At 41.1% G+C, this 24,244-nt stretch overlaps 1 protein-coding gene across 1 annotated transcript; it reads left to right on the plus strand.

Moving 5' to 3' along the window:
- Positions 1-18,189: 18,189 nt before the first annotated feature.
- ZNF281 (zinc finger protein 281) lies at positions 18,190-23,853 on the plus strand. Its single transcript, XM_061633930.1, has one exon. The coding sequence runs from the start codon at positions 18,642-18,644 to the stop codon at positions 21,372-21,374; it is 2,733 nt and encodes a 910-aa protein (XP_061489914.1). The 5' UTR covers positions 18,190-18,641; the 3' UTR covers positions 21,375-23,853.
- The last annotated feature ends 391 nt before the right edge of the window (positions 23,854-24,244 follow it).

Below are 24,244 nucleotides of genomic sequence, written 5' to 3' on the forward strand. Positions count from 1 at the left end.
GTAGGCCCTGCCCTGTGGAATTCCCTACCAATAGGAACCACCATCCCTTCTTTCTTTCAAGCGTCTCTTAAAAGCTGAACTTTTTCAATAGGCCTTTTAACATGATTTTTTTCTTCCAACCAATGTAGTATTTGTTGCTGTTTTTGTTTTTTAATGTTATAATATCTTTATATGTTGTAAGACGCCTTGATGTACCTTTGTGAAAAGTGTGGCTTATAAATACTTTTAAAATAAATAGATACCTTTTAAAAAATACACAATGTGGTAGCCAGACTTTTGTCTGGTGCTTGAAGATCAGAAAATATAATTCTGAATGTATGTGGGTTCCATTGGTTTCCTATTTACTTCTGAGTTCAGTTCTAACCTTTAAAACCCTAATGGTACAATCCAATACAGGTTTACTTAAAAGTAAGTCCCACTGAATTCAATGTCAAATAATTGTGCAAACACGGCAGTCTTAATCACATAATCCTATACATGCCTGAAATGGAAATGGACTGTCTTCAAATGGATCCGATTTATGGCTCCCCTATGAATAGGGTTTTCATGGTAAGCAGTATTCAGAGGGGGTTTACCATTGCCTCCCTCTGAGGCGAGTCCTCCCCAGCTGGCTAGGGCCTGCTCGCTTGCCACAGCTGCACAAGCCAGCCCCTTCCTTGTCGGCAACTGCCAGCTGGGGGGCAACTGGGCTCCTTGGGACTCTGTAGCTTGCCCACTGCTGCTCAGGTGGCAGGGCATGTAACCCCTAAGCCACGCACTGTGGTGGTGATCTTTAGCTGGCCCTTGACACCCAGGAGACACAGGTGGGGATTTGAACTCACAGACTCTGCTCCCAGCCAGGCTCTCCTTCCCACTATGGTGTACCAGTTGCTATACATGCCTACTGAGAAGTAAATCCCTTTTCTGTGGTGGTGCAATGACACTGAAATGCTAAATGAAATTTGTCAGGCTGCACTTTTGTGTCTCTTTCACCAGAAATTGAAAATACTGTTATTTTGACATGCTTTTAATATGTAACATCTTTTACCCTTGCTACTATTAGATTTTTCTTTTGCTTTCAAGTGTTGGTTGTATTATATATTTTTTCTATTGCTTTTAGAAAATAGTACTTTTTATTGATTATACTGTATTACAATATTACCTAAACTGCAGATGTTCTTAACTAATAGTTCCTCAGTCTTGGCTATATTAAGTTATATTATTTTCAATATTTTAGACCACATTTTACAGTTACTGCTCCCAAGAAAGTGCACAATATTAAAACTATTTAAATAACATCACAAAATTAGAAAAATGTAATTATAATATACCAACACATCTAAAAGAGTTATAGCAACAGCAGAATAAACAATATATGTGTAAAGCATACAACAGAAAAGAAATAAATAATAAAACAATACAGCATAAATCCCCAGCGCATATATCAATTAAAAGCTGTTTGAAACAAAAAGATCTTCAAGGCCCATTTAAAAACCATTCATTCATTCATTGGCGATCACTCGTGGCTGAGTAAGATTGTCTTCCAAGATAAGGTCTTTAACAGTGGGTCCGTAAGTGACTATGGAGGCCAATTCTGGATCCACTCAGCCTCCCACAGTGAGGACATAGGTTTCCAATATGGAAAATTCTGCAAATTACTTTGGAAGACGGACTAATGTTAGCGTTTTGGAAGAAGCAAAGACTACCGGTGTTGAAACAACGATCCTTCAACATCAACTTCTCTGAACCGGCCAGTTGCTTGCCAGTTGCTTGCCGGGCCCAATTCAAGGTGTTGGTTTTGACCTTTAAATCCCTACACGGTTTCAGCCCAGCCTATCTGAAGGAGCGCCTCCAGCATCATCAGCTATGCCGCCTAACAAGATCGGCCTCAAAAGACCTTCTTTCTATCCCACCAATCAAAACAGCTAGACTGGTGAGAACTAGAGAAAGGGCTTTTTCAATTGTGGCCCCCACCCTATGGAACTCCCTTCCAAATGATCTCTGCCAGGCCCCCTCTACAATGAGTTTCCGCTGGGCCGTGAAGACCTGGCTCTTCAGGCAGGCCTTTGGAGTGGGCTAGATTTTAACATAATTGCTTTTAGATTTTAATGTTATTGTATTGATGTGTCATTTTATGCTATTTTGCACGTCGCCCAGAGTGACTGGTTAGCCAGCCAGATGGGCAACTAAGAAATCCAGTAAATAAATAAATAAATAAATGTTGTTTGAATGCCTAATCACCGTCTTCCAAAGCAGCTACTTTGCTCCCAACTTAAGGATGGAAAATGGAACGTCGGTGGACAGCAAAAGAGGTTTAAAGATGTTCTTAAAGCAAATCTAAAAAAATGTAACATGAACATCGACAACTGAGAAGTCTTGGCCCATGAATGTCCCAAATGGAGGTTGGCTATTATCAAAGGTGCTGTGGACTTTGAAGAAGTGCGAATACAGGGCAAACGGGACAAACGAGCTAAGCGGAAGGCACGTCAAACAAATCCTCATCGCAACCATCTTCCATCTGAAAACAGGTTATTTTAAAGAGGGGGTTACATAAGCATGGGGCCACCACTGAAAAATCCTTGTCTCATAATGGTGGGCCCACAAGCAGAGCTTTTGAGGCCAATCTTAAAGTCCAGGCAGGCTCATATGGCTGAGACAGTTCTTCAAATAACTTGGTCCCAAACCATTTAGGGCTTTAGCAATAACCACCAGCATAAATAATTATAGTTTTTGTGTGTGATTATGCTGTGTGCTGCTCTGGGTTCTTTTAGTTGAAGAGTGTCACGAACCCGCCTTTTACCAGGGACTATCCCTCCTGACACCCCACTGTTAGTTCAGGAAATCCCCACCCAGCGGGATGCTTGCCTCCACCTGGGTCAGATATGCTCTCTGCACCACAAGCTTCAGCCCTTCCACCTTTTGTCCCGCTTGTGTGCCCTGTTATCACAATAGGATGTAGGTACAGGAACTGAGTAGGACCCCGATATGGTAGCACACATGACCAGGCAGACATGGGGATTTAAATGAACCAAATAGCTGTATTAAAATACCAGATGTTAAATAGTATATTTATGTATGGTCCCTACCTTCCCCACCTGTCCTACCCCCTCTAAGCAATAGGTAAGCCACCCTTTTCCACCCAGCTCACTCCCACAACACAACCTCCCTCCTTCCACTACAGATCCCAACAACAAAACTCTTAACTGTCAAAACAAATAGACTTTTATTCAAACCTCCCTCGGAACTCTCACTCACACACCCCTCCCACCTGGCAGTCTGACATCACTCATACTCCCAGGCATTCCATTAACTCCTTCAAACCCATAACACATTTCATAACAGTTCCCAACAAGTGGTGTTGTTACAAAGAGCAAGATTGAAATATTTATCTCTTTAATTATTATTAGTAATGTTAGAATTACAAGGGAAACCCATAATCATATAAGGCAAATGTAGGGATGGGGGCATTTATAGGGTGAAACTGGTAGGCCAGACAAGGTGCTAAACTAATTGGTTGCTTACCAGCTCTTCCTTGCAAACAGTAGCAGATGGTGTGGTGGGGGTGGTGGCACTCACCTGACCTCCTGATAGCTGAGCAGCTGCTGCTTACTGGGAAGGAGAGGCAAAGTGGTGGGGAGGTCAGTGCGTTGCACATGCACAGGTGAAGCAATCCAGTGTACTTGCCAGTGTGTCTGCATTGTGCCAATCTCCCCCCTTCCCCCCTCCTCTTCCCTCTCCTCCCTTCCCCCCTCCCCCCTCCTCCCTTCCCCCCTCCCACATTTTTAGAAACCACATTTTTAAACTTGTGCATAAAATAAGCTAGCTGGTTACAAAGTGATTGCTTGCCAGAAATCTAAGGATGTGTAAACAGAAGCTGAAGAATTGTTGGAAATTATCAGGGATGAAGTGTATGTATAGTATTACTCAAACCTGCAGAGCGACATAGTATTGAACTGATGTTTCCTTTAGCTTGTAAACAAAGAAACTGGTTGAAAATTACTGCACAATATAGAAGGTTCAACTGTAATTATTTTATCTCAAAGTGCCTGCTGAACATAGATGTTGACATAGTTTCAGCTATTTTACAGTTTATGACTGCAGCTTACAAACTGTTGGGAACTTTGTAATGTTAGTTTAGTGAAGATATAGTCATGTTAAGGACTGTCATGTCAGCTTGTTGTTTCTAATGGTTACAGATGATCCATTGTGTCCCAGCTCAGTCACAGTGCAACATAATCTGAATCATGTTATCTTCTGGCTAATCAATAAACGACTCTGGTCAGTTAAAAGCAGCTGTGGGGAACCTGTGGCCCTTTAGTTGTTGTTGAACTACAACTCCCATAATCCCTACCTAGCTATTAACAATGCTTGCTGGGGATGATGGGAGTTGTAGTTCAGCAACATCTGGCGGGCCAAAGGTTCCACACACCTGATTAAAATTGTCAGCTGATACATGATATAGGGCAGATCCCTGAACCTGAACTAACATTTGCAGGAAGGGATTCTGAGGAACTGAGACAAATAGTGGTAACGAGAGACGAAGTTCTAGGCTTAATGGACAATATAAAAACTGACAAATCACCAGACCCGGATGGCATCCACCTGAGAGTTCTCAAAGAACTCAAATGTGAAATTGCTGATCTGCTAACTAAAATATGTAACTTGTCCCTCGGGTCCTCCTCCATGCCTGAGGACTGGAAAGTGGCAAATGTAACGCCAATCTTCAAAAAGGGATCCAGAGGGGATCCCGGAAATTACAGGCCAGTTAGCTTAACTTCTGTCCCTGGAAAACTGGTAGAAAGTATTATTAAAGCTAGATTAACGAAGCACATAGAAGAACAAGCCTTGCTGAAGCAGAGCCAGCATGGCTTCTGCAAGGGAAAGTCCTGTCTCAGTAACCTATTAGAATTCTTTGAGAGTGTCAACAAGCATATAGATAGAGGTGATCCAGTGGACATAGTGTACTTAGACTTTCAAAAAGCGTTTGACAAGGTACCTCACCAAAGACTTCTGAGGAAGCTTAGCAGTCATGGAATAAGAGGAGAGGTCCTCTTGTGGATAAGGAATTGGTTAAGAAGCAGAAAGCAGAGAGTAGGAATAAATGGACAGTTCTCCCAATGGAGGGCTGTAGAAAGTGGAGTCCCTCAGGGATCGGTATTGGGACCTGTACTTTTCAACTTGTTCATTAATGACCTAGAATTAGGAGTGAGCAGTGAAGTGGCCAAGTTTGCTGACGACACTAAATTGTTCAGGGTTGTTAAAACAAAAAGGGATTGCGAAGAGCTCCAAAAAGACCTCTCCAAACTGAGTGAACGGGCGGAAAAATGGCAAATGCAATTCAATATAAACAAGTGTAAAATTATGCATATTGGAGCAAAAAATCTGAATTTCACATCTACGCTCATGGGGTCTGAACTGGTGGTGACCGACCAGGAGAGAGACCTCAGGGTTGTAGTGGACAGCACGATGAAAATGTCGACCCAGTGTGCGGCAGCTGTGAAAAAGGCAAATTCCATGCTAGCGATAATTAGGAAAGGTATTGAAAATAAAACAAGCGATATCATAATGTCGTTGTATAAATCTATGGTGCGGCTGCATTTGGAATACTGTGTGCAGTTCTGGTCGCCTCATCTCAAAAAGGATATTCTAGAGTTGGAAAAGGTTCAGAAGAGGGCAACCAGAATGATCAAGGGGATGGAGCGACTCCCTTACAAGGAAAGGTTGCAGCATTTGGGGCTTTTTAGTTTAGAGAAAAGGCGGGTCAGAGGAGACATGATAGAAGTGTATAAAATTATGCATGGCATTGAGAAAGTGGATAGAGAAAAGTTCTTCTCCCTCTCTCATAATACTAGAACTCGTGGCCATTCAAAGAAGCTGAATGTTGGAAGATTCAGGACAGGCAAAAGGAAGTACTTCTTTACTCAGCGCATAGTTATACTATGGAATTTGCTCCCACAAGATGCAGTAATGGCCACCAGCTTGGATGGCTTTAAAAGAAGATTAGACAGATTCATGGAGGACAGGGCGATCAATGGCTACTAGCCATGATGGCTGTGCTGTGCCACCCTAGTCAGAGGCAGCATGCTTCTGAAAACCAGTTGCCGGAAGCCTCAGGAGGGGAGAGTGTTCTTGCACTCGGGTCCTGCTTGTGGGCTTCCCCCAGGCACCTGGTTGGCCACTGTGAGAACAGGATGCTGGACTAGATGGGCCACTGGCCTGATCCAGCAGGCTCTTCTTATGTTCTTATGTTCTTATGATGGGAGCTGTGGGTGGAAACTCCCATTGGGTCAATAAACTGATTATCAGAGGGCTCTGATCCTGCAAATAACCAGTTGCCACATACACTACAGTTCAAGATCCACCAGCCACTACAGCAGGGCTGGGGAAACCATGGCCCTCCAGATGTTGTTAGACTCTAACACAGCCTTTCCCAACCAGTGTGCCTCCAGATGTTGTTGGACCACAGTCCCCATCTTTCCTGACCATTGGCAATGCTGTCTGAGGCTGATGGGAGTTGTGGTCCAACAACATCTGGAGGCACACTGGTTGGGAAAGGCTGCTCTAACTCCTGTCAGTCCCAGCAAGCATAGCCAATGGTCAGGAATGAATGGAGTTGTAGTCCAACATCTGGGTGCCATAGTTTTCCCCACCCTGCATTATAACACTGCCAGATTTAAAAAAGCAAATTCCTGAAGGAAGGGCTCAGTGGTATACCACATGCTTTGAACAGGAAATGTTCTGGGTGCAAGCCCTGGCTTCTCCAAGTCAGGCTGGGAAAGACCCCAGTCTGAAATCCTGCAAAACAATACTCAGCTAGTTGGACCAATGGCCTGGCTTAATGCAAAGCAACTTCCTATATGCCTTTTAATTAACAGTAGTTTACAATTTCTGGAAGGTTGTAATGTTGTGAGAAACTATGTCTGCTGGAATTTGCCCTTCTGGGCAATTTTGAAACTCCCTGTGTTATTTAATATGGCATCTGTAACAGCCAGTACATCTGCCCTTAAACTAGCTTTGCTTTCTTTTTTATGAAATTAACAGTTTGATTCTATGTATGTTTACCCGGAAGTCTAACCCACTAACAATATTTATTCCCAGTCCTAAATATGCATAGGACAGCAACCTAAATTATCACTGATTTCACTGAATGCGGTCGCACCATGAGTGCAACCCAGCTCCTCGCTGATTGCAGCAGAATTAATTCTGTATGTACTGCCTTATTAAGACACAGCAACAGATTTATTCAATATCTAAAAGTCTCTGGAATAATTGCATGACTAACCAGAAATCTGTAAGCTATATGCAAAGCAAAACTTCATTATGAAATGTTAATGTCTAGAATAATTTATGCAATGAAAAGCTCAAAGTAAAAAGGCTGATTGAGGTTTAAAAGGTTAACAAAAATAGCTGTAACTTCAATACTTAACAGCACAATCCTATGAATGTTTACTCATAAGTCCCACTGTTTCCATAGGGCGGGGCATATACAACCTAGTATATGTATTTAGGATTGAAGCCTGTTGTTGTTATGTGCCTCCAGGTCGACTATGACTTATGGCAACCCTATGAATCAGTGACCTCCAAGAGCATCTGTCATGAACCACCCTGTTCAGATCTTGTAAGTTCAGGTCTGTGGCTTCCTTTATGGAATCAATCCATCTCTTGTTTGGCCTTCCTCTTTTTCTACTCCCTTCTGTTTTTCCAAGCATTATTATCTTTTCTAGTGAATCATGTCTTCTCATGTTGTGTCCAAAGTATGACAACCTCAGTTTCATCATTTTAGCTTCTAGTGATAGGTCTGGTTTAATTTGTTCTAACACCCAATTATTTGTCTTTGTTTGCAGTCCATGGTATGCGCAAAGCTCTCCTCTAACACCACATTTCAAATGAGTTGATTTTTCTCCTATCCGCTTTTTTCACGGTCCAACTTTCACATTCATACATAGAGATCGGAAATACCATGGTCTGAATGATCCTGACTTTAGTGTTCAGTGATACATCTTTGCATTTGAGGACCTTTTCTAGTTCTCTCATAGCTGCCCTCCCCAGTCCTAGCCTTCTTCTGATTTCTTGACTATTGTCTCCACTTTGGTTAATGACTATGCTGAGGTATTGATAATCCTTGACAAGTTCAATGTCCTCATTGTAAACTATAAAGTTACATAAATCTTCTGTTGTCATTACTTTAGTCTTTTTGACGTTCAGCTGTAGTCCTGCTTTTGTGCTTTCCTCTTTAACTTTCATCAGCATTTGTTTCAAATCATTACTGATTTCTGCTAGTAGTATGGTATCGTCTGCATATCTTAAATTATTGATATTTCTCCCTCCAGTTTTCACACCTCCTTCATCGTGGTCCAATCCTGCTTTCCGTATGATATGTTCTGTGTATAGATTAAATAAATAGGGTGATAAAATACATCCCTTTCTGATGGGGAACCAATAGGTTTCTCCATATTCTGTCCTTACAGTAGCCTCTTGTGCAGAGTATAGGTTGCACATCAGGACAATCAGATGCTGTGGCACCCCCATTTCTTTTAAAGCATTCCATAGTTTTTCATGATCTACACCAGTGGTTCTCAAGCTTTTTTGGTTTGCGGCGCACTGTAAAACATATAAAAATTTTCTGGCGCACTTCGTGTACAAAATTAAAAATATATTAATATATTTTAAACTATGAATAAAAATAACAAACTATAGAAAACTATTACCCTATACAAATGGGTTTCTTCTCATTTTTAAAATATACTTTCATAATATTTGAGGCACACCTAGCCACCTCTTAGGGCGCACCAGTGTGCCTGGGCACACCGTTTGAGAATCACTGATCTACACAGTCAAAGGCTTTGCTGTAATCTATAAAGCACAGGGTGATTTTCTTCTGAAATTCCTTGCTCCGTTCCATTATCCAACGTATGTTTGCGATATGATCTCTGGTACCTCTTCCCTTTCTAAATCCAGCTTGGATGTCTGGCATTTCTCGCTCCATATATGGTAAGAGCCTTTGTTGTAGGATCTTGAGCATTACTTTACTTGCATGGGATATTAAGGCAATAGTGTGATAATTACTGCATTCCCTGGGATCCCCTTTCTTTGGAATTGGGATGTATATAGAACGCTTCCAGTCTGTGGGCCATTGTTTAGTTTTCCATATTTCTTGACAGATTTTTGTCAAAATTTGGACAGATTCAGTCTCAGTAGCTTGTAGCAACTCTGTTGGTATGCCATCTATTCCTGGTGATTTGTTTCTTCCAAATATTTTAAGAGCAGCTTTCACCTCGCATTCTAAAAATTTTGGTTCTTCATCATAAAGTTCCTCCGTGAATGAATCTGTCATCCTGGCATCTCTTTTATAGAGTTCTTCAGTGTATTGCTTCCATCTTCCTTTTATTTCATATCAGTCAGTCAGTGTGTTCCCCTGTTGATTATTCAACATCCCTACTCTTGGTTTAAATTCCCCTTTCATTTCTCTAATCTTTTGGAACAGGGCTCTTGTTCTACCCTTTTTGTTGTCCTCTTCTATTTCTGTACAGTAACTATTGTAATAGTTCTCTTTGTCCCTACGTACTAGTCGCTGTATTGTTGCATTTAGGGTTCTGACTGTGTTTCTATCTCCTTTTGCTCTTAAAATGGTTAAAGAGAGAAGGAAAGCAAGAGTTTCTTCAGTCATCCATTGAGGTCTTTCTCGCTTTTTAGCTAGAGGTATTGTCTTTTTGCATTCTTCCCTGATAACGTCTCTGACTTCATTCCATAGTTCTCCTGGTTCTCTGTCAACTAAGTTTAAAGCCTCAAACCTGTTCCTTATTTGATCTTTATATGCTTCTGGGATGTTATTTAAATTTTATTTTGGCATTATGATTGCTTTGTTAGTCTTCTTTAGCTTTACTCTGATTTTCAATATGACCAGTTCATGATCTGTACCGCAGTCTGCTCCTGGTCTTGTTTTTGCAGAAAGTATGGAACTTCTCCATCTTATGCTACCAATTATATAATCAATTTGATTCCTATATTGATCATTTGGTGATGTCCATGTGTACAATTGTCTTTTCGGTTGCTCAAAAAATGTGTTTGCAAGAAACAAATTATTGACTACACAGAATTCAATAAGTCTTTCTCCTGCTTCATTTCTGTCTCCTAGGCCCCATTTCCCCACAATTCCTAATTCTTCTCTGTTCCCTACTTTTGCATTCCAATCCCCCATGATTATCAGCACATCTTGTTTTGGTGTGTGATCAATTCCTGTTCTTCTGCATAAAATCTGTCCAATTCCTCTTCTTCTGTGTTTGCCATTGGAGCATAGACTTGGATGATGGTTGTGTTGATAGGTTTTCTGTTTAATCTCATTGATATAACTCGCTCAGACCTTGCGTTGTAGCTCCTAATTGCTCTTGCTACCTCACTATTAAAGCAACCCCATTTCTTCTTAATTTCTAATTTCCTGCATAAAATATTTTGTAGTTGCCTGATTGAAAATGTCCCATTCCCATCCATTTTAGTTCGCTAACACCAAGTATTGTAATGTTGATGCATTCCATTTCTTGCTTAACAATTTCTAACTTTCCCTGGTTCATGCTTCTCACATTCCATGTTCCTATTGTGTGCATCGTACAACTCCGGACTCTTCTTTCGCATCTGTGCACATCAACCTCTGGGCTTCCTTTTGGCTTTGACCCAGCTGCGTCATTAGTCACAGCGCTACTCGTACTTGTCCTTTGTTCTTCCCCAGTAGCTTGGTGAGTGCCTTCTGACCTGGGAGTCTCATCTTCCAGCACTATCCCGTGTTGCATTTTGCATACTCTGTTCATAGGGTTTTTGTGGTAAGAGATATTCAGAGGTGGCTTACCATTGCCTTCCTCTGAGTTTGGACGCATCTTAGTCTGGTGTTTCAGCTTTGACCATTCCGCCTTGGGTGCCCCTGCTAGGAGTCTAGCCTCTTTGTCTATACTCCTGACAGCATTGCTCTTAGCTTCTTCAACACTCTCAAACCCCTCACCACATTAAGGTGTGCATGCTAGAGGGGGGAGATTGAAGTCTAAGCAATATCAATTCTGTCAAGAAAATACCAAAAACATAATTCACTGGGTATTTCCCTGTAGAAGCAACCCACAATGAATGAATGGAAACTACAGAATAATTAATCAGTGATGCTTAATGCTGTAATTTTGTGCACATTTACTTGGAAGGAAGTCCCACTGAATTCAGTAGAACTTTGTGAACATGCATAGGACTGCACTGTAAGCCTTTTAACACCACACTGCTAAATGCATTACTGAGATCCATAAAATCCTATTGAAATAAATGCACACAGCATCATTTATAGTATTATTTGTGTGATTTGCCAGCTTTTGCAGAACTAGGGCCAGAATGAATGAACAATGTGGCCATATGATGTGTATAAGAAATAAATATTTGTGTTCTTTTGTCTTTTGCTTTTGCTAAACAGGCAGCTATAATTGTGTTTGAAGATGCATAATAATTACATTATATTTGAATAAGTAGCATACTTTCCTGAAAACGTCTAAACATCTGCACAGCATTGCCTGGGAGCAGATGCCTTTTTGCAGAATTTTCTTCAGATTATTGCCTCTTGATTTTGAAATCATTGTAAACAGCAAAAAATCCTGCAATAATATAAATGGTCTCATGCAGATTTTTAATGTATTTTACTGGCTGTTTCTTTTTTATCTTTAGGAAAATGTGTGCAGTAGTGTTACAGATGACACAGATATACCACAGAAAATGAAAATGCCATATAATGGAAGAGAGATGCACAGTCTGTAACAGGGCTTTGAATGCATGACACTAGTCTCCATTTATTTATTTCAGAGAGTCTGTGTTGATGAAAACCAGGAATGTTAAAATAATTGGGAAAACGCATGATTGAAATACATAAATTCTTCCTGAAGAGAAAGATCAACAATCTGCTTGTGTATGTTTTAAATTGTTATTATCCTATGTGTAAACTTAGGTAAATTTAGCACTGTTTCACTTTTTGAAGGCTTCATTCTGAATGTGTATAGAGCAGCTGCTTGGCAAAGACTCAAAATGAATTCAATCCATGCTCTTTTTTACTTGAAAATTAATCAATTTATTCTTGAAGGAAAGTCAACTGTTTTGTAAAATACATTGCATCTGTGAAATGTGTCTATCCTGAAAATCTATTAGACTTTAATATCTGATCAGAGAGATCTGCTATATGAAAACTGAATATCTCCCATATCTTCTTTTGGAATACAGAAATGAAGTGCTATGAGTGGTATGATGAAGTCTTTACTAACTACAATATTTAAAAATCCAAAGATATGTGGTTATTTAAAAGAAATCTCTGTCTAGCATTTCTGATATTTTATAATGAACACACTGATGATGACTTAGATATCACATATGTTTTTCTAATTGACATTCTAGGTCTTGGATTTCTTTTATGCCAAACAATTCAGCAGCACAAATATGGTAGGCAATGCACTCCCACGTTATCAAATAAATGCTCAAGGTACAGCTTATAATGTTGAAAAATAGAAAAATAAATTGACCTTGATGAAGTGTGTCTTCTTTTGTCTGTTCCCAGGAAAGTTTATTTCAGGTATTTCTACTGCTGAAATGATTAGAGTTAACAGCTTTTTCCCTCCATTTTATTTTACAGGGTCTCTTCATCTTCCTGATATATGGGGTGTACAACACAGAGGTAAGTCTGCTTAGAGTATCTCAAGGCTGACAGAGTGAATGAGAGAAATGACAGGTTTCTTATCTTGATAACTGAGGGACAAAGTTGGCTTTCCATATGAGTGTCCTACTGCCCTTCATGCTTGGACTAGCTTATATGCATCCCAGCTTACCATTAAACACATACACCCTGAATAAAGGGACAGACTCATTTCTCATAGACATTGACTAATATTTTACAGCTGCTTTTAAGTTTTTGAATTCCTAGTCTCTCTCTTTAACACCTGGCTACACTTGACAGTCTTAAAACTTCCCAAAATCAGGTTGCAGTTTATATGCAGTATAAGATGGACTTTCTCATATTGTTTAAAAGAGGGTGGAATGCCTTTCATATTTTCACAAAGTCTAAAGTAATAATAGCATTGATCAGCATGCAAATTCAGCAGGATACATTACTTCTACCCTTTTGCATATGCTATAGACTTGGGTTGTTTTTAATTCCCTCATTGTTTTTGAATATGGCACACAGCCTTGTGCAAGTTAATTTCATTTTCTGTTTGCAGATAAAAAGTATAATGTTAAATCTTCCTTGTTAATCACTTAGAGAAGTGACTCTTGACGTGCCTAAGAGACTGCATGGATTCAAGATCATACATTTTAAATTCCTGCATATCTTTGGGAACAACAGCTGAAACCATTTCTGATTTTATTAAACTAAACCTAGTAGCTTGTTTAGTAGCAAAATATAAAGGGGGAAAAGGGGAGGGGAAAATATCACTTTCAGCCAGTAGTAAGTCCCACTGAATTCCACAGGACTTACTTCCAATAGGAATATGCACAGAGGATTGCAATCTTCATTTTTCAAGGGTTTTATTTATTTATTTTATACTGCTTAATGTAATATAAACCTCTAACCTGTTTACATAAAAACAATAAAAATAACATTTCCTTAAAAAACTGATAAAGAAAAATGCAACTGTATATCGCAAAGAAAGCTGAGTGATGTACAAAACAAACTTAAAAGACAAGAGTCGGAGTCCAAAGAAGAGCTTGGGTAAAACACCTACACTTTTAAGAGGAGTTAAAATATCATTAGTGTATCTGCCTCATTAATTACCTGAAGGAGTGCACTGCAAAGAGTGGGTGCTATCACCGAGAAGTCCCTCTTCTGCATTCTCTCAAATTACTATCTGCTGGTTGTGAAACAACAAGCAGGCCTCCATAAAAGTTCTTAAAGATTAGCTGTTCTGGTGGAGGATGCTGGCTAGGAATCTTGGTCCCAAGTTATTTAGGTCTTTACATGCCAACAACAAAACCTTGAACTTGGCTTGGTAGCTAATAGGCAGCCAGTGGAAAGCTTTCATTATCAGTATAGTATGTGTAAATCTGGGTGCCCCTCTAGGCACCATAGCAGCCAGACTTTGCACTAGCTACACTTTCTGAATCAGGCACAACAGTACCTCATATACTGCACATTATGGTACACTAATTGTGAATTGTGGACCATCATACCAAGAATATTTGTGTCCAGGAACAGTCACAGTTGGTAATGAGCACTTTGAGCCGCTAAATTCACCCGTGCTTCTAGTGACAGTGATGGATCAAGCACTCCCAAACTACACACCATCTCCTTCAGAGAGAGTGCAACCCCATCCACAACCCATTCCCCACACCTGGGAATTTCCAATTTCCCTGTCCATAAGACCTCTGTCTTATCTGGATTCAGTTGCAATTTATAAGCTGCCATCCAGTTTAGGACATGCACAACCTCTAGTGATTCAGATGTTGCAGACAAATAAGAGCTGTGTATCATCAGCATAACCAGTGACACCTTGCCCCTTATGGGCCACCACCATCAGCGCCATGTAGTTATTAAATAGCATTGGGAATAAAAGTATGCTCTGTAGCACCCAACAGATCAGCTGCCGGGGGGCAGAGGCATAGTCAGCCAACATTACTCTCTGGAACTGACCCCACGAGCAGGAGCAAACCACTGTAAAATTGTGTCCCCAATCTCCAACTCATGGAGGTGATCCAGGAGGATACTCACTAGGACAATCGTCACATGCTGCCATCTCTCTTATTAAGAAGGCCATCTGACCAAGGCTGATTCTGTCCCCAAAACTGGGCCTGAACCCACACTAAAATGGGTAAAGATAATCAGTTTCATCCAAGAGTGTCTGCAACTGAACCTCCAACAAACCATGCCCACAAAAGGTTTATTGGTTTATTTAATATTAAATTTATATCCCGCCCTTCCTCGCAGGACCCCAGGGTGGCAAACAAGTGATAAATCACTAAAAACATCTATAAAACATCTTATTAAAAAAAAACTTAAAAAAAATATTTTTAAAGAATCTGTGAAAACATCCTAACAACAATTCCAACAGATACAGACAGGGATAAGATCTCTGCTTAAAAGTCTTGTTGAAAGAGGAAGGTCTTCAGAAGGTACTAAAAAGATAACAGAGATGGCACCTGTCTAATATTTAAGGGAAGTGACTTCCAAAGGGTAGGTGCCACAACACTAAAGGTCCCCTTCCTATGTTGTGGGGAACAGACCTCTTGATGAGATGGTATCTGCAGGAGGCCCTCGCTCGCAGAGAGCAGTGATCAACTTGAGTATATAAGGAGTAAGACGACACTAGGGTATCATGTCAGCAATGTCCTGCCCCAGTGAGCAGCTGCGCTTCTGGACTAACCTCAAGGGCAGCCCCACATAGAGCACATTAGATTTGACATAAAGCATTGGGTCCAGGTGGTTCTTTTATTCAGGAGTGGCCACAACAGCTTCCTTCATGGCAGCAGGAACCGTCCCATCACGTGTGCAATTTTTTTTAATGTATGCACCATATTTAGCTGTCAGCAGTGTAATCAACTTGAACTTGAGTCTCTGAACTAGAATATCATGTATGGTTAATGACAGAAGTCTGTGTAGAAGTTTTATTTGTTTAAGATATTTATATACCTTTTTCTAGGGAGATCTCACAAAGGGGCTTACATTAAATTATTAAAACAATAAGCATCAATGCTAATTTTACAATAAAACAAAAAAGACAGGTAGGGGAACTAAACACTTTTTAAAAGCTTGTTTCTGCTGCTTCTACCCTGTGTGTAGAGCAAAATGGTTCTCCAGAAGCCCCTGTGGTGGCAATTGAGGGATGGAGTGGTCACCACTGGTTGGTGGATGGTAGCAACTCATCAAGTTGGTTCTGCTTCTTCTCTTCTCCAATTAGGGCAAGCCTCCCTATTTATGTAATTAAATATAGACGTTAGTGCCAGAATCGTAGTCAGAAATTTTGTGGAGAGGGGAAGTAAGGTTACAAAACAACACAAAACAACAATCTAAATACTGGTAGCCCAATTTATTTCAAGCTATTTAATTTTAGTAACATTGCATTCAATGTTATAACATTAAAAACTTTGGGTCATATCCAACATTGCTGTTTTGCTAGAACAGCGGACTTATGCTCATACAACAGAACATTCTCCTCCTCTTCCTTGCAGTCCCTTCCGCACCCTCAAAATCTGTCCAAAGGTTGGGGGACCTTCCAGAGCAGATTTTGGGGGGCACGGGGAGCAGAGAGGAAGGGGATAGTGGTGTGTGTGCATCATTGGTTATAGCCCTTCATATCTGGTGCTTGTCAGTTATTCGAGTGCCTTGCACTCATTGGCCAGGACACTGGAAAGCAGGATACTGCCTCCACACTGCCTCCCCCCCAATAGCTCCATAACCAAAAGGGCTAGAAACTTACCTTTTTTAAAAAAAGGAAAAGAACACTGAAAATTCAGAGCAATATACTAGAGACTGTCAATTCTATAGCTACAGTGCAGATAATTAATAAAAATATTTTATCATCTGAGCATAATGGATATCACACATCCCATTTTCAATGATGAGATTTGACACTTTCCCCCCATAGATCAGTGAAAATTGCTAAGGGTCTTGGAGGACCACTAAATGAATGTTCTGATTGTCTTAGCAATTGTAATGTGCTGTGCTAGATGCTGTATGATTTTTAATTATATCTTAATTGCTTATTTTACTTATTATATTGTATTGTATTATATTTTGAAAATTTTGATACTTCTCGTCTGTCAAATAGTTGTGTCAAAATTGTTCTTAACAACCCCTGATAGCAAGGGTTCTATCTTGAAACACTGGGATTTGGTATCTTTCAGTAAAGACAGTTGATATTCAATACAAACCTATGTTGTCACTTTGTCAGTTTACCTAATTTTACATGCATTGTCCTTTAATTTGGCTGTGAAGAAGGCTATCCATGCATATTACTTACACAACTTGGCTTTTCACCCGTCATACAGAAATGAAGAAATGGCACAGTGAAGCTGCTTTTACAGTGAACTTGATTTGAGGATTATTGCCAGAACAATTTATACCTGTTTCTATGTTGTGCATAACAACTCAGGAGTAAACCCCATTTAATTCAATAGGGCTTACTCTCCAAGTGAGCATAGGATTTCTACCTTGTTTTTTTAAAACTGCAGAGCAGTTGGTAAGGCCGTGTATAGAAAAAGTATTTCTGTTATCTTTGTACTGTGCCATATGCATTGTGGAGGCCTCCAGCATATTTTACTATAGGGATTTAAATTCTAAAATGGACATGACATGCAATATACAGTTCTCTCCAAGGAAAATATTGGGGTAATTTGCTTGATGAATACGTGATTTATTTTTAGATCTCTTATAAACATGTGCATGCTTATTAAATGAATTGGGGAAATGTGGCAGGGCCCTAGAGGGCTCCTTGGGTTCAACCATGTGCAGAAGAGAGCTCATTAGACTTAAAGCTTATCACGAGGGCTTCTCCATTCTCCTCTTTAAAACCCTTAGGACAGAGCAGATTTCACAACTTCCACTAGTAATTTGATCTATTGCTCAGTACTGGCCTTACAGTCAGGAAGCCTTTCCCGGTATCCGCTTGAACCTATGGCAACCTTTTAAACGCTATTTGGCAATATAAACTCTTACTCAGTCGCGGACGGAATAGAAGGCTGTAGGCAAAGCAAGATTCGCCACTGTCTCTCTGAACGTTTATTTCTGTCCCCCAATTAATTGCTGGAACTGGAATGAAATCATATTGCACACTTTATTATGGACTAGTAGGTCCCACTGCAATCCAAGGGGTTTACTTCCATGGTTGGGATCAGACTGCAAGCGATTTTTATAACTGGACCAACTGTAGGCTCCTAGTGTGCTTTTCCCTCTTCCATCTGTAGAACTTATATAGACAGGCATGTCAACACCATATGTACTAGCATTTGCTAATAGGACCTATTCGAGCCTGTGGCCACTGCCACCCGCACCCCACGACCGAGGGAGAAATAACTGTATTTATTCTCACGGGGCCGAGGGCACACTAGCCCCCCCTTTTGAGTACGTGCCAGGAGGGCAAGCGGCCCGACTTTGGAGATGGTGAGGTAATGCGTGCGAGGGAGCGAACCAAGGGCAGGGGGGGGGAGGGAATGCGAGAGATACGAAGGGGGTCTACCCGCGCCTGCGCCTTTCCATTTCCCCCCAACGCTGCTGCCCTGACTGGGCAATCCTTCCCAGCATGCCACGCGTGGCGCATGGGCAGTGCGGCCTTACAGGGGGCTCTGCTAATTCCATTGTGGAGCGGAGACGGCGATATTTTTAACTGGAGGCGGCGGCCGTAAAGAGAAAACAGCAGCAGCGGAGGCGGCGACCTTAAGTTAGGCCGGGCCGGGTGGGGCCGAACGGCGGCGAAGGATGCGCCCGGCTGGCGGCTGCCGCGACTGTCGGGCAAGCGGGCGCTGAAGAGCGGGGAGAGAAAGACCGGGCCAACCAGGCAGACAGCCGGCGGGTGAGTGTGTGAAAAGGCGAGCGGCGGCGGCGGGGTCTTGCAGCAATAGCAGCCCCTGAGGGCCGCGCCTCCTCTTTCTCGTCGTCGTCGTTATCATCATCGTTCTCCCTTCCCCTTCCCGGCTTTGCTGCTCCTTTTCCTGTCCCCGAGGGGAATATGAAACTCGGCAGCGGCTTCCTGGGCGGCGGCTCCAAGAGGGCGGCGATGGAGCCCCCCTTCCCCCCCAGCATGGTCATGTTCAATCACCGCTTGCCGCCCGTCACCAGCTTCACTCGGCCAGCCGCTCCCCCCCAGCATTGCGGGCTGACTTTGGCCTCCGCCTCGTCCGCTGCCGCCTCATCGTCATCATCTTCCTCCACGTCGTCTTCATCTTCCTCCTCCTCTTCTACCGCGACGACTGTAGCTGCCGCCGAGCCTCCTGCCCCGCCGCAGCCGCCGCCTCCTCACCCTCAGGGCATGACTTTCAAGAAAGAGCCGGCAGGGGGTTTCCCTCTTACAGCCGCCTCCTCCTCATCGTCGTCCCAGAGGGGCTCTTGGGGCTTCTTCCATTCCCTCATGAATATCAAACAGGAGAAGTCCAGTGATCAGGAGGAAAACGAGCAGCAGCACCATCACCACCACCACCACCACTATGGGGGCCTCTTTGGGATAGCTGGGGAGGAGAGGCACCCCGCTCTTGGTAGTGGTGGAGGAGGAGGAGGAGTGGAAGGGGCCAGCCAGAGTGTGATCCAAGACCTCAGCCTTTTCCACCACCTGCACCACCATCCCCACAGAGGAGACTTGCTGCTGGGCATTAGAAGCGGTAGTGAGATGGGTCTTGCTGGCTCGGATGAGCCCAAGCATGACGCCCAGGCTAGGAAGATGAAGAGGCCAAAGTCGGAATCTCAGGGAATCAAAGCCAAGAGGAAGCCAAGCATTTCATCCAAGCCCCTTGTGGCAGGAGATGGAGAAGCTGCCATGCTATCCCCTAGCCAGAAACCTCATGTCTGTGAACATTGCAGCGCCGCCTTCAGGAGCTCATATCATCTGCGCAGGCATGTGCTCATCCATACTGGCGAGAGGCCTTTCCAGTGTAGCCAGTGCAACATGGGTTTCATTCAGAAGTATTTGCTACAGAGACATGAAAAGATCCACAGCAGGGAGAAGCCGTTTGGGTGCGACCAGTGCAGTATGAAGTTCATCCAGAAGTATCATATGGAGAGACACAAGAGGACGCACAGCGGAGAAAAGCCATACAAATGTGAAACCTGTCAGCAGTATTTTTCAAGGACTGATAGACTGTTAAAGCACAGACGTACATGTGGAGAAGCCATAGGGAAAGCAGGTGCTGGAATGGATCCTGGGCCATCAAACCATAGCATGGGCAACTTGTCTATGTTGTCTCAGGGAAATACAGGTTCGTCAAGGAGAAAAAGCAAAGCAAAATGTGTATCCACTGAAAACAAAGAGCATAAGCCTAGTCATAAAGTATCTGAATCTCAAATTGCATCTAATATGACCTTGCAGAATTATGCGGTGGAGATTCCTATAGTGTCTTCCAGTGGTGGCTTAATTGGCACTGGAATAGAAGAGCTGCAGAAAAAGGTACCCAAATTAGTCTTTAAAAAAGGAAACAGAAAAGGTTCAGACAAGAGTTTCCTTAACTTTGTGTCACCGTTGCCAGACCTTCTTGGTCAAAAACAATTGTCTGGAAAACCAAGTTCTCTTGGCATAGTCACAAATACCAGTGTTGATGCTATTGGCCTCCTTCAAGCTGCAAGTAGTAAACCAGGTCAAATAAGTAGCAATTATGACGATGCCATGCAATTTTCAAAGAAAAGAAGATATTTACAAACTGCCAGCAGTAACAGTGCCTTTTCTATAAACGTTGGACATATGGCCTCCCAACCGTCTGTTATACAGTCTGCAGGTGTGAGTGTTATGGACAGTGAAACCCCGTTATCTCTTATTGACTCATCATCTCTAAATGCTGACATCAAATCTTGTCACGATAAGTCTGGCATTCCTGATGAAGTGTTGCAAAGTCTTTTAGACCAGTACTCTCACAAATCGGAAGGCCAGAAAGAGGATCCCTTCAGCATTACTGAACAGCGTGTGGACTTGCAGGCCTCAGGAGAACATACAGAGATAGTTCAAGAGGAGAACCTGAGCCCCAGCTCCCAAACAGCTTCAAACGACAAAGCAAGCATGTTGCAAGAATACTCAAAATACCTCCAACATGCTTTTGAAAGAACAACCAATAGCACTGGTTTTGCTTTTGGACCCAGTTTCCAATTTGTAAGTTTGTCTTCAAGCCTTCATAACCATACTTTGTTTCAAGACAAACAAATATACACTACATCTCCACTTGAGTGTGGTTTCAGCCAATCCGTTACCTCAGTGTTGCCATCTGCATTGTCAAAGCCTCCTTTCGGAATGTTGCTTGGATCTCAGCCAGGTTTTTATTTATCTGCTTTGGAGGCAACACATCAACAGTTGACTCCTTCACAAGAACTAGATGATCTGATAGACTCTCAGAAAAACATAGACACTTCGTCAGGCTACCAGTCAACACCTCAAAAATTGAATAGCCAGAAGGAACAAAAAAATGTAGAATCTTCAACAAGCTTTCCAATTCCATCTCAGGAGCTAGCTAACCAGATAGATCCTCAGAAGGACCTAGAGCATCGAGCAACATACCAGATAGAAACCTTTGCACAAGCATTTGGTTCTCAGTTTAAGACGGGCAGCAGGGTGCCAATGACTTTTATTGCTAACTCTAATGGGGAAGTGGACCATAGAGTAAGAACTTCAGTGTCAGATTTCTCAGGGTATACAAATATAATGTCTGATGTAAGTGAGCCATGTAGTACAAGAGTAAAGACCCCAACTAGCCAAAGTTATAGGTAAAGTTCCAAGTATGAGTAGGCTTTGGGGTGGTCTTAATGTATTAGTTTTATTTTGATAACACTGCCATTGGAATGTTTCTACATGATCCTAATACAAATAATGTAACACGCCCTTTCAATGCAACTTTTCATACTTAGTTTTTGTTAATGTAATTTTAGATCAGTTTGTATTATGGTTTTTAAATCGGATCAATAGACTTGATAGTTTGCATTTTTGTGTTCATGTGACAGTGTTTAGCAATCAAACTTACCTATTTAGATTGTCAGGGAATAGCCCAAAAAGTTGAAAATGCAAAAAAGAAAAAAAGAGAGAAAAAATAACAAAAAAACCTTTGTTCCTAGGATTAAGGTTTATTTTAATTGCTTTACTCTCAGGAAAATGTAATGAAGCAAGGGGAGTCTGTACACTATTGGTGTATTGGAGTTTCCAATTTACAAATAAGTGGCAAATCTACTTCACCATTTAACAAAGAGATCTTATGACATTACAAATTGCTGTCTCGTATCTGGGTAATACAAAATTCTGAGAACTTAGCTACCTACAACTTGTTATAGTTGTTAACATACTTCTTTATTTCTTGTTCTAGATGATTAAACACATTCCAGACTGGTGGGGTAGATATTCTCAGATCCTTGGTATATAGCCTGGAATGATAGCTTTAATAATCACAATAATGTCCACCCCATTTTTTCCTGAAGGCTGTAATTCTATAAAGAGATTTTAGCAATGTAATCCACAAGAGGTGTTTTAAAGGGCCAGTTTGATGTCATTGGAACCTAAAACTAAAATAACAGTCTTAATTTATATACATTTTGGAATGCATTATTTATTATATATAATTTTTTTTAAATCCCCCAATTGGCCTCCAGTCCTTTTCTTCCTCCTACTTAAATATTCCTGTTTAGTATTTTTGGGTCATCTTTTATCATTCATTTTAAATACCAAGCTCACTTTCCATGGTTTGTGATCTTTTCTGTGTTGTTTTAGTTTAACAGCTGGAATTTAGAAGATTTACATTCCAGAAGATTGCATAACTTATTATGTGTTTCCTGATGTCTTCTGGCGTCAAAAGTTGAACAAATTAAAAAGTTGAATGCCCTTTTATTCTAGAAGGCCATAAAGGTTTCCATGCAACAGGTGTGGGGAACTTTTGGCCTTTGAGATGTTGCTGAATTAACAACGTCCATCTTCCTTGGCCATTGGCCAGGTTTGCTGAGGCTGATTGGAGTTCTAGTTTAGCAACATCTGGAGGGTCAGAGGTTCCCCACACCTACCATACAAGATAGAATAAGAAATAATTACACACTTGTACATAAAGACCCCTTCCAAAGTGCACTGGGATCTACTTGCTTAGTCATCCATCCCCACATGTGAGTCTAGAGCATTTTGGGGTGGGGTTAACATGGTTAAAGGAAGTGTAGGAGGACACTGTGTTTGGCCTAAACATGAACCATGGTTTGTTGTAACCAGAATCTCCAATGAATTGTTGCTCAAATTCATGTATATTTTGTGGTACATTATTTATGATAAGTGAACAATGATTAGAGCCTGTGGCGCCACGGAAACCTGTTAGAAAACGTAGTGGCTATTTTAAAACTGTTAATTGCTAATAAGCAGTTGCACTGCCCAGAACCACTTTTTTTTTGCAGATGTATTTTTTTCTAATTAGTTTTTTTAAATGTAATTTTAGTGATGTTTATGCAGATTTTTTAAAATGTACTTTTGGTGATGTTTCTGTCTTGCGTACTTTCTGGAGGCAGAAAAGTACCAGTGGTTGCAGTCTTATTGTGTAATTGGCCTATTGCAGGCTTCCATGTATAATAAAGTAATTAACATTGTACAAGTGTAAAACACTTCTGTTATGAAGATGGTGTTATAAGAACTATGAATTCTTAAATTGTTACAAAATGTTAAACATACCCATTTTTTCTTTTTCCTGCCCACCAAATCAACCTGAACACTATATCACCAAATGAACTGCCACCTTATTACTAATGCATAATTAATGAAACCTCACTTATTAAAACTTGATATATACTTGATTATGTATTTCCTCTCCTTCAAATTAGTGCTGTTAATTTCCCTTGCCATCTAGGCATAGAGCACAACTTATCATCAAGGGATGGAGTGTACCCTAACCACTGTGTTGTTCTATGGGTTTTTTCCTAATTTTTTAAAAAGTATTTTGTTCTACAGCAGTTATGATTTATTTTCTTTTATATTGTGTATACTGGATAGTGTATGTGTTCTGGGATTGTTTGCTTTAGACTGACCAATTAAAAATGCTATTCACAAAAATCTAAGGAAATAAGATGATGTTGTATTATCTATCCAGTTGCACCTCTGGCTTTGTTAAGAAAATTCAGTGAAATGTTTTAAACTAAATTGCTGGAACAATAGAAGAATGACTTGCTTGCTTTTAAAGGTATTTTTATTGTAAAACTTCTTTAGGTGAACAATAAAAACACTCTTTTCATTACTCTGAGGTTTAAATAATTTTTCATACTTTGAGACATCTTGAGTTGGAAATTTTCGAACTGATCTAATTTCACATTAATGATGATGGGCTGCATCAACTTCTGCTCATGCAACAAAACTTCTCCCTCTCCTCTTCATGTAACCTCTGCACCACCCCCAAATCTGCCCTGGAAGGTTGGGGTGATGCGTGGATGCAGAAGAGGAAGAGGAAATTATATTGCATGCATGGAAGTTGTGACAGTTTGATATAATCCTAGATCTGTTTTTGTTCACAGTTGCCATGGGAACTTGATGATGTGGGATATAAAGCAGATCAAATACATACAGCATTGCATTGGCCCCTTTCTGCTTTGAAAGTTACATGCTCAGGAGCAGGTTTCTTCATTTGAATC

This window comes from Rhineura floridana, chromosome 6 (assembly GCF_030035675.1).
Source record: "Rhineura floridana isolate rRhiFlo1 chromosome 6, rRhiFlo1.hap2, whole genome shotgun sequence".
Lineage (NCBI taxonomy): Eukaryota > Metazoa > Chordata > Lepidosauria > Squamata > Rhineuridae > Rhineura > Rhineura floridana.

Excerpts from the sequence above, each read along its gene's own strand:
- ZNF281 (XM_061633930.1), top strand. The coding sequence starts at position 18,642 with ATGAAACTCGGCAGCGGCTTCCTGGGCGGCGGCTCCAAGAGGGCGGCG.